Source organism: Coregonus clupeaformis, chromosome 8 (assembly GCF_020615455.1).
Source record: "Coregonus clupeaformis isolate EN_2021a chromosome 8, ASM2061545v1, whole genome shotgun sequence".
NCBI lineage: Eukaryota > Metazoa > Chordata > Actinopteri > Salmoniformes > Salmonidae > Coregonus > Coregonus clupeaformis.
Genome location: NC_059199.1, coordinates 66,785,562 through 66,797,101, shown reverse-complemented (window position 1 = coordinate 66,797,101; position 11,540 = coordinate 66,785,562). Strand labels below are relative to the sequence as shown.

The following is an 11,540-nucleotide window of genomic DNA, read 5'->3' as shown; positions in this document are numbered from 1 at the left end:
TCCATATACCCCACTTTGTATATCCTGGCTTTAAAACTCCACTTTGTATTTCCTGACTGAATGCATCCTAACTGTGTTGTGTAATGACTCTCTGTCTCCACCAGCTGAATCCTAACAGTGTGTTGTAATGTGTGTCCTTGACAGACAGGAGGCGCTGTTAGCAGCCATCAGTGAGAAGGATGCCAACATCGCCCTGCTGGAGCTGTCCTCGTCCAAGAAGAAGAAAACACAGGACGAGGTGGCCATGCTGAAGAGAGAGAAGGACAGCCTGGTACAGCAGCTCAAACAACAGGTAGGAAGCGTTCAACACTCCCTCGTCACGTGACCTGGGTGGCCCCTGTCACATGGCTGGGGTCTAGACACTCATCGTGGCTTCAAAGGCTTAAGGATAGCTGCCATTACAGTCTGCTTTCTCTGGAATCTATATGCTGGGTGACAGAATAGGAAGTGACAGTACTATGTGGAATGGGAGGACTGTCACCTAATGGGCATCATCCATTATTTGTTTGTAGGTGTATCTTAAAGAGGTTAAATATGGAGGGGGACAGAGGGAGATAGAGATAGGAGGGTAATTGTAGCAGAGGAAAGGAGAGGACAGGGAAAAAATATTGGATGTGAAGGAGAGGGGAGAGAGAGGAGGAGAGGGAGAGGAGGAGGAGGAGAGGAGAGAGGGATAGAGGAGAGGAGAGAGGGATGGAGGAGAGGAGAGAGGGATGGAGGAGAGGAGAGAGGGATGGAGGAGAGCAGTGGAGAGGAGAGGAGAGAGGGATGGAGGAGAGCAGTGGAGAGGAGAGGGGGAACCGAGGAGAGGGGGAGTGGAGGAGAGGACAGTCTAACAGGGTACAGATGTGAGACCACAAGCCCTGCCAGTGAGGGTAATTTTAGGATTATTCAGCTCCTCCCCCAGGTGCCCACAAACCCATCTCTAAACACAAACACACACACACACACCAAACCCATCTCCACACACACAACCTCACAGCACAAACAGTCACACATACACACATTTCCCTATTCCAAATACAAACTCACCACACACATGTGTACACAATTCACGCCCACACCAAAACAAACCCTCTAAACAGCACAGGCATCATGGACACACCACACACCAGCTCAGCTCTGCCCAGCGCACAGGGCCCCATTCACAATTGGTTAGACATAAAAACACGTAAAGGTTTGTAGAATCTACAACACCCTGAGTGGACAGGAATGCCATAAGAAGGCTGTCTGTGTCCCAGTTCATACATAGGATTGGGATGCAGAGGAACATTGAGGCCTCGCTCCCTCCCTTACCCCCTCCTCACCCCCTTCTCACCCCCTCCTCACCCCTTCTCACCCCCTCCTCACCCCCTTCTCACCCACTCTTCACCCCCTTCTCACCCCCTCCTCATATTAGAGGTTGTGTTGTTAGAGGTTGTGATGTTAGAGGTTGTGTTGTTAGAGGTTGTGATGTTAGAGGTTGTGATGTTAGAGGTTGTGTTGTTAGAGGTTGTGTTGTTAGAGGTTGTGTTGTTACATGTTGTGTTGTTAGAGGTTGTGTTGTTAGAGGTTGTGTTGTTAGAGGTTGTGTTGTTACATGTTGTGTTGTTAGAGGTTGTGTTGTTAGAGGTTGTGTTGTTAGAGGTTGTGTTGTTAGAGGTTGTGTTGTTAGAGGTTGTGTTGTTACATGTTGTGTTGTTAGAGGTTGTGATGTTAGAGGTTGTGTTGTTAGAGGTTGTGTTGTTAGAGGTTGTGTTGTTACATGTTGTGTTGTTAGAGGTTGTGTTGTTAGAGATTGTGTTGTTAGAGGTTGTGTTGTTACATGTTGTGTTGTTAGAGGTTGTGTTGTTAGAGGTTGTGTTGTTAGAGGTTGTGTTGTTAGAGGTTGTGTTGTTAGAGGTTGTGTTGTTACATGTTGTGTTGTTAGAGGTTGTGTTGTTAGAGGTTGTGATGTTAGAGGTTGTGATGTTAGAGGTTGTGTTGTTAGAGGTTGTGTTGTTAGAGATTGTGTTGTTAGAGATTGTGTTTTTAGAGGTTGTGTTGTTAGAGTTTGTGTTGTTACATGTTGTGTTGTTAGAGGTTGTGTTGTTAGAGGTTGTGTTGTTAGAGGTTGTGATGTTAGAGGTTGTGATGTTAGAGGTTGTGTTGTTAGAGGTTGTGTTGTTAGAGGTTGTGTTGTTAGAGGTTGTGTTGTTACATGTTGTGTTGTTAGAGGTTGTGTTGTTAGAGGTTGTGATGTTAGAGGTTGTGATGTTAGAGGTTGTGTTGTTAGAGATTGTGTTGTTAGAGATTGTGTTTTTAGAGGTTGTGTTGTTAGAGGTTGTGTCAGAGGTTGTGTTGTTAGAGGTTGTGTTGTTAGAGTTTGTGTTGTTAGAGTTTGTGATGTTAAAGGTTGTGATGTTAGAGGTTGTGTTAGAGGTCGTGTTGTTAGAGGTTGTGTTGTTAGAGGTTGTGTTGTTAGAGGTTGTGTTGGTAGAGGTCGTGTTGTTAGAGGTTGTGTTGTTAGAGGTTGTGTTGTTAGAGGTTGTAGAGGTTGTGTTAGAGGTTGTGTTGTTAGAGATTGTGATGTTAGAGGTTGTGTTGTTAGAGGTTGTAGAGGTTGTGTTAGAGGTTGTGTTGTTAGAGGTTGTGATAGAGGTTGTGATGTTAGAGGTTGTGTTGTTAGAGATTGTGTTGTTAGAGATTGTGTTTTTAGAGGTTGTGTTGTTAGAGGTTGTGTCAGAGGTTGTGTTGTTAGAGGTTGTGTTGTTAGAGTTTGTGTTGTTACATGTTGTGTTGTTAGAGGTTGTGTTGTTAGAGGTTGTGATGTTAGAGGTTGTGATGTTAGAGGTTGTGATGTTAGAGGTTGTGTTGTTAGAGATTGTGTTGTTAGAGATTGTGTTTTTAGAGGTTGTGTTGTTAGAGTTTGTGTTGTTACATGTTGTGTTGTTAGAGGTTGTGTTGTTAGAGGTTGTGTTGTTAGAGGTTGTGTTGTTAGAGGTTGTGATGTTAGAGGTTGTGATGTTAGAGGTTGTGTTGTTAGACGTTGTGTTGTTAGAGGTTGTGTTGTTACATGTTGTGTTGTTAGAGGTTGTGTTGTTAGAGGTTGTGATGTTAGAGGTTGTGATGTTAGAGGTTGTGTTGTTAGAGATTGTGTTGTTAGAGATTGTGTTTTTAGAGGTTGTGTTGTTAGAGGTTGTGTCAGAGGTTGTGTTGTTAGAGGTTGTGTTGTTAGAGTTTGTGTTGTTAGAGTTTGTGATGTTAAAGGTTGTGATGTTAGAGGTTGTGTTAGAGGTCGTGTTGTTAGAGGTTGTGATGTTAGAGGTTGTGTTGTTAGAGGTTGTGTTGGTAGAGGTCGTGTTGTTAGAGGTTGTGTTGTTAGAGGTTGTGTTGTTAGAGGTTGTAGAGGTTGTGTTAGAGGTTGTGTTGTTAGAGATTGTGATGTTAGAGGTTGTGTTGTTAGAGGTTGTAGAGGTTGTGTTAGAGGTTGTGTTGTTAGAGGTTGTGTTGTTAGAGGTTGTGATGTTAGAGGTTGTGTTGTTAGAGGTTGTAGAGGTTGTGTTAGAGGTTGTGTTGTTAGAGGTTGTGTTGTTAGAGGTTGTGATGTTAGAGGTTGTGTTGTTAGAGGTTGTGGTGTTAGAGGTTGTGTTGTTAGAGATTGTGATGTTAGAGGTTGTGTTGTTAGAGGTTGTAGAGGTTGTGTTAGAGGTTGTGTTGTTAGAGGTTGTGTTGTTAGAGGTTGTGTTGTGAGAGGTTGTGATGTTAGAGGTTGTGTTGTTAGAGGTTGTGATGTTAGAGGTTGTGTTGTTAGAGGTTGTGTTGTTAGAGGTTGTGATGTTAGAGGTTGTGTTGTTAGAGGTTGTGATGTTAGAGGTTGTGTTGTTAGAGGTTGTGTTGTTAGAGGTTGTGTTGTTAGAGGTTGTGTTGTTAGAGGTTGTGATGTTAGAGGTTGTGTTTTTAGAGGTTGTGATGTTAGAGGTTGTGTTGTTAGAGGTTGTGTTGTTAGAGGTTGTGATGTTAGAGGTTGTGTTGTTAGAGGTTGTGATGTTAGAGGTTGTGTTGTTAGAGGTTGTGTTGTTAGAGGTTGTGTTGTTACATGTTGTGTTGTTAGAGGTTGTGTTGTTAGAGGTTGTGATGTTAGAGGTTGTGATGTTAGAGGTTGTGTTGTTAGAGATTGTGTTGTTAGAGATTGTGTTTTTAGAGGTTGTGTTGTTAGAGGTTGTGTCAGAGGTTGTGTTGTTAGAGGTTGTGTTGTTAGAGTTTGTGTTGTTAGAGTTTGTGATGTTAAAGGTTGTGATGTTAGAGGTTGTGTTAGAGGTCGTGTTGTTAGAGGTTGTGATGTTAGAGGTTGTGTTGTTAGAGGTTGTGTTGGTAGAGGTCGTGTTGTTAGAGGTTGTGTTGTTAGAGGTTGTGTTGTTAGAGGTTGTGATGTTAGAGGTTGTGTTGTTAGAGGTTGTGATGTTAGAGGTTGTGTTGTTAAAGGTTGTGTTGTTAGAGATTGTGTTGTTAGAGGTTGTGTTGTTAGAGGTTGTGTTGTTAGAGGTTGTGTTGTTAGAGGTTGTGTTGTTAGAGGTTGTGATGTTAGAGGTTGTGTTGTTAGAGGTTGTGTTGTTAGAGATTGTGATGTTAGAGGTTGTGTTGTTAGAGGTTGTGTTGTTAGAGGTTGTGTTGTTAGAGATTGTGATGTTAGAGGTTGTGTTGTTAGAGGTTGTGATGTTAGAGGTTGTGATGTTAGAGGTTGTGGTGTTAGAGGTTGTGTTGTTAGAGGTTGTGGTGTTAGAGGTTGTGTTGTTAGAGGTTGTGATGTTAGAGGTTGTGATGTTAGAGGTTGTGTTGTTAGAGGTTGTGTTGTTAGAGGTTGTGTTGTTAGAGGTTGTGGTGTTAGAGGATGTGTTGTTAGAGGTTGTGATGTTAGAGGTTGTGTTGTTAGAGGTCGTGTTGTTAGAGGTTGTGATGTTAGAGGTTGTGTTGTTAGAGGTTGTGATGTTAGAGGTTGTGATGTTAGAGGTTGTGTTGTTAGAGGTTGTGATGTTAGAGGTTGTGATGTTAGAGGTTGTGTTGTTAGAGGTCGTGTTGTTAGAGGTTGTGTTGTTAGAGGTTGTGATGTTAGAGGTTGTGTTGTTAGAGGTCGTGTTGTTAGAGGTTGTGATGTTAGAGGTTGTGTTGTTAGAGGTCGTGTTGTTAGAGGTTGTGTTGTTAGAGGTTGTGATGTTAGAGGTTGTGTTGTTAGAGGTTGTGATGTTAGAGGTTGTGTTGTTAGAGGTCGTGTTGTTAGAGGTTGTGATGTTAGAGGTTGTGATGTTAGAGGTTGTGTTGTTAGAGGTTGTGATGTTAGAGGTTGTGATGTTAGAGGTTGTGTTGTTAGAGGTCGTGTTGTTAGAGGTTGTGTTGTTAGAGGTTGTGATGTTAGAGGTTGTGTTGTTAGAGGTCGTGTTGTTAGAGGTTGTGATGTTAGAGGTTGTGATGTTAGAGGTTGTGGTGTTAGAGGTTGTGGTGTTAGAGGTTGTGTTAGAGGTTGTGTTGTGAATGAACTGCCTGCTGATTAAATGGAGAAGAGGTATGCAGGCAGGAGATCACATGACTCACAGCACAATTAACCCAGGAATGCTGTTCCTCCCCTTTAACGCACGCACACACACACATACAAATGCACTCACACGTACACATACACATGCACGCACACACACACACACACACACACACACACACACACACACACACACACACACACACACACACACACACATAGAGACACACAACTAGACACACACGCATACCTAGACACACACAACCAGACACACACACCGAGAGACCCACAAGAATAGACATGATGAATCAGTGTCTGTGTGTCCCTGTGTGTACATTTATGTTGGGGCCCCTGACTGCTGTTTTCACACACAAACACACACGCACGCGCACACACACACACACACACACACACACACACACACACACACACACACACACACACACACACACAAACACACGAACACACTCGCACACCCAGACACAGGAGAAGACACATGTTTCTCAGTGTAAAGTATGTTCTCAGATGGCTGGATGATTTACTGCATGGTGAACTGCTCAGACTGGAACTGACTAGAGACACTGTGACTGACTCCATTATGTAGTTACCCTGTGACTGTCTCCATTATGTAGTTACCCTGTGACTGTCTCCATTATGTAGTTACCCTGTGACTGTCTCCACTATGTAGTTACCCTGTTACTGCCTCCACTATGTAGTTACCCTGTTACTGTCTCCACTATGTAGTTACACTGTTACTGTCTCCACTATGTAGTTACCCTGTTACTGTCTCCACTATGTAGTTACCCTGTGACTGTCTCCACTATGTAGTTACACTGTTACTGTCTCCACTATGCAGTTACCCTGTGACTGTCTCCACTATGTAGTTACCCTGTGACTGTCTCCACTATGTAGTTACCCTGTTACTGTCTCCACTATGTAGTTACCCTGTTACTGTCTCCACTATGTAGTTACCCTGTGACTGTCTCCACTATGTAGTTACACTGTTACTGTCTCCACTATGTAGTTACCCTGTGACTGACTCCATTATGTAGTTACCCTGTGACTGTCTCCACTATGTAGTTACCCTGTTACTGCCTCCACTATGTAGTTACCCTGTTACTGTCTCCACTATGTAGTTACCCTGTTACTGTCTCCACTATGTAGGTACCCTGTGACTGTCTCCACTATGTAGTTACCATGTTACTGTCTCCACTATGTAATTACCCTGTTACTGTCTCCACTATGTAGTTACCCTGTTACTGCCTCCACTATGTAGTTACCCTGTTACTGTCTCCACTATGTAGTTACCCTGTTACTGCCTCCACTATGTAGTTACCCTGTTACTGTCTCCACTATGTAGTTACCCTGTTACTGTCTCCACTATGTAGTTACCCTGTTACTGTCTCCACTATGTAGTTACCCTGTGACTGTCTCCACTATGTAGTTACACTGTTACTGTCTCCACTATGTAGTTACCCTGTGACTGACTCCATTATGTAGTTACCCTGTGACTGTCTCCACTATGTAGTTACCCTGTGACTGTCTCCACTATGTAGTTACCCTGTTACTGCCTCCACTATGTAGTTACCCTGTTACTGTCTCCACTATGTAGTTACACTGTTACTGTCTCCACTATGTAGTTACCCTGTTACTGTCTCCACTATGTAGTTACCCTGTGACTGTCTCCACTATGTAGTTACACTGTTACTGTCTCCACTATGCAGTTACCCTGTGACTGTCTCCACTATGTAGTTACCCTGTTACTGCCTCCACTATGTAGTTACCATGTTACTGTCTCCACTATGTAATTACCCTGTTACTGTCTCCACTATGCAGTTACCCTGTTACTGTCTCCACTATGTAGTTACCCTGTTACTGTCTCCACTATGTAGTTACCCTGTTACTGTCTCCACTATGTAGTTACCCTGTTACTGCCTCCACTATGTAGTTACCCTGTTACTGTCTCCACTATGTAGTTACCCTGTTACTGTCTCCACTATGTAGTTACCCTGTTACTGTCTCCACTATGTAGTTACCCTGTGACTGTCTCCACTATGTAGTTACACTGTTACTGTCTCCACTATGTAGTTACCCTGTGACTGACTCCATTATGTAGTTACCCTGTGACTGTCTCCACTATGTAGTTACCCTGTTACTGCCTCCACTATGTAGTTACCCTGTTACTGTCTCCACTATGTAGTTACACTGTGACTGTCTCCACTATGTAGTTACCCTGTTACTGTCTCCACTATGTAGGTACCCTGTGACTGTCTCCACTATGTAGTTACCATGTTACTGTCTCCACTATGTAGTTACCCTGTTACTGTCTCCACTATGTAGTTACCCTGTTACTGTCTCCACTATGTAGTTACCCAGTTACTGTCTCCACTATGTAGTTACCTTGTTACTGTCTCCACTATGTAGTTACCATCTGACTGTCTCCACTATGTAGTTACCCTGTTACTGTCTCCACTATGTAGTTACCCTGTTACTGTCTCCACTATGTAGTTACCATGTTACTGTCTCCTCTATGCAGTTACCCTGTTAATATATCCACTATGTAGTTACCCTGTTACTGTATCCACTATGTAGTTACCCTGTTACTGTCTCCACTATGTAATTACCCTGTTATTGTCTCCACTATGTAGTTACCCTGTTACTGTCTCCACTATGTAGTTACCCTGTTACTGTCTCCACTATGTAGTTACCCTGTTACTTTCTCCACTATGTAGTTACCCTGTTACTGTCTCCACTATGTAGTTACCCTGTTACTGTCTCCACTATGTAATTACCCTGTTATTGTCTCCACTATGTAGTTACCCTGTTACTGTCTCCACTATGTAGTTACCCTGTTACTGTCTCCTCTATGCAGTTACCCTGTTAATATATCCACTATGTAGTTACCCTGTTACTGTCTCCACTATGTAGTTACCCTGTTACTGTCTCCACTATATAATTACCCTGTTATTGTCTCCACTATGTAGTTACCCTGTTACTGTCTCCACTATGTAGTTACCCTGTTACTGTCTCCACTATGTAGTTACCCTGTTACTGTCTCCACTATGTAATTACCCTGTTATTGTCTCCACTATGTAGTTACCCTGTTACTGTCTCCACTATGTAATTACCATGTTACTGTCTCCACTATGTAATTACCCTGTTATTGTCTCCACTATGTAGTTACCCTGTTACTGTCTCCACTATGTAATTACCCTGTTATTGTCTCCACTATGTAGTTACCCTGTTACTGTCTCCACTATGTAATTACCCTGTTATTGTCTCCACTATGTAGTTACCCTGTTACTGTCTCCACTATGTAATTACCATGTTACTGTCTCCACTATGTAATTACCCTGTTATTGTATCCACTATGTAGTTACCCTGTTACTGTCTCCACTATGTAGTTACCCTGTGACTGTCTCCACTATGCAGTTACCCTGTTAGTATATCCACTATGTAGTTACACTGTTACTGTCTCCACTATGTAGTTACACTGTTACTGTCTCCACTATGCAGTTACCCTGTTACTGTCTCCACTATGCAGTTACCCTGTTACTGTCTCCACTATGCAGTTACCCTGTTACTGTCTCCACTATGTAGTTACCCTGTTACTGTCTCCACTATGTAGTTACACTGTTACTGTCTCCACTATGCAGTTACCCTGTTACTGTCTCCACTATGTAGTTACACTGTTACTGTCTCCACTATGCAGTTACCCTGTTACTGTCTCCACTATGCAGTTACCCTGTTACTGTCTCCACTATGTAGTTACACTGTTACTGTCTCCACTATGTAGTTACACTGTTACTGTCTCCACTATGCAGTTACCCTGTTACTGTCTCCACTATGTAATTACCCTGTTATTGTCTCCACTATGTAGTTACCCTGTTACTGTCTCCACTATGTAATTACCCTGTTATTGTCTCCACTATGTAGTTACCCTGTTACTGTCTCCACTATGTAATTACCATGTTACTGTCTCCACTATGTAATTACCCTGTTATTGTCTCCACTATGTAGTTACCCTGTTACTGTCTCCACTATGTAGTTACCCTGTGACTGTCTCCACTATGCAGTTACCCTGTTAGTATATCCACTATGTAGTTACACTGTTACTGTCTCCACTATGTAGTTACACTGTTACTGTCTCCACTATGCAGTTACCCTGTTACTGTCTCCACTATGCAGTTACCCTGTTACTGTCTCCACTATGCAGTTACCCTGTTACTGTCTCCACTATGTAGTTACACTGTTACTGTCTCCACTATGCAGTTACCCTGTTACTGTCTCCACTATGTAGTTACACTGTTACTGCCTCCACTATGTAGTTACACTGTTACTGTCTCCACTATGTAGTTACCCTGTTACTGTCTCCACTATGCAGTTACCCTGTTACTGTCTCCACTATGTAGTTACACTGTTACTGTCTCCACTATGCAGTTACCCTGTTACTGTCTCCACTATGCAGTTACCCTGTTATTGTCTCCACTATGCAGTTACCCTGTTACTGTCTCCACTATGCAGTTACCCTGTGACTGTCTCCACTATGTAGTTACCCTGTTACTGTCTCCACTATGCAGTTACCCTGTTACTGTCTCCACTATGCAGTTACCCTGTTACTGCCTCCACTATGTAGTTACACTGTTACTGTCTCCACTATGCAGTTACCCTGTTACTGTCTCCACTATGTAGTTACACTGTGACTGTCTCCACTATGTAGTTACACTGTTACTGTCTCCACTATGCAGTTACCCTGTTACTGTCTCCACTATGCAGTTACCCTGTTACTGTCTCCACTATGTAGTTACACTGTTACTGTCTCCACTATGTAGTTACACTGTTACTGTCTCCACTATGTAGTTACCCTGTTACTGTCTCCACTATGTAGTTACCCTGTTACTGTCTCCACTATGTAGTTACCCTGTTACTGTCTCCACTATGTAGTTACACTGTTACACTACAAACTGTATCCAGTTATACTACATGCTGTACTGATATACAGTCACTTTACTAAGATCAGCTGAACATGTGTATATGTGACCAACTGGGTTTAAACGTGGGTCGTATTCCTTCCACAAGACTGTAAAACTGAACTAAATCTTAGGCAGACACTAATCTTTTGATCCATAGTAAGGGTTCTTATTTTTGGGGTACGATGGAGTTATTACCTGAGCTACGACCAAGGTGTCACTGACTTATTTGTATGGTTTTACTGCGGTAACAGAGGTTGATGTAGGAGTGAGACTGCTTTGGCAACACTACATCATTCTACCATCTACTGCATCTTACCTCACCTTACCATAATATATCACTGACCCTTACCTTACCTATAGAGATATACAGTACCTATGACCTAATCTATACCTCACCCTTACCTATAGAGATATACAGTAGTAATCTATACCTCACCCTTACCTATAGAGATATACAGTAGTAATCTATACCTCACCCTTACCTATAGAGATATACAGTGGTAATCTATACCTCACCCTTACCTATAGAGATATACAGTAGTAATCTATACCTCACCCTTACCTATAGAGATATACAGTAGTAATCTATACCTCACCCTTACCTATAGAGATATACAGTAGTAATCTATACCTCACCCTTACCTATAGAGATATACAGTAGTAATCTATACCTCACCCTTACCTATAGAGATATACAGTAGTAATCTATACCTCACCCTTACCTATAGAGATATACAGTGCATTCAGAAAGTATTCAGACCCCTTCCCTTTTTCCACATGTTGTTACGTGACAGCCTTATTCTAAAATGGATTCAATAAACAATTATCTTCATCAATTTACACACAATACCCCATAATGACAAAGCGAAAATAAGGTTTTTAGAAATGTTTGCAACTGTATTACAAATAAAAAACAGAAATACCTTATTTATATAAGTATTCATACCCTTTACTATGAGACTCGAAATTGAGCTCAGGTGCATCCTGTTTCCATTGATCATCCTTGAGATGTTTCTACAACTTGATTGTAGTCCACCTGTGGTAAATTCAATTGATTGGACATGATTTGGAAAGGCACA

General features: G+C 42.2%; 1 protein-coding gene across 9 annotated transcripts in view; it reads left to right on the top strand.

Annotated features, from left to right (window-relative positions):
* Positions 1-11,540, top strand: part of LOC121570285 (ELKS/Rab6-interacting/CAST family member 1-like) — a 377,938-nt gene that overhangs the window by 212,623 nt on the left and 153,775 nt on the right. For all 9 annotated transcript variants that reach the window (XM_045222185.1, XM_045222184.1, XM_045222183.1 and 6 more), the window contains one exon: positions 145-292. In XM_045222185.1, the coding sequence (XP_045078120.1) occupies positions 145-292 (148 nt within the window). The remainder of the gene's footprint in view (positions 1-144; positions 293-11,540) is intronic.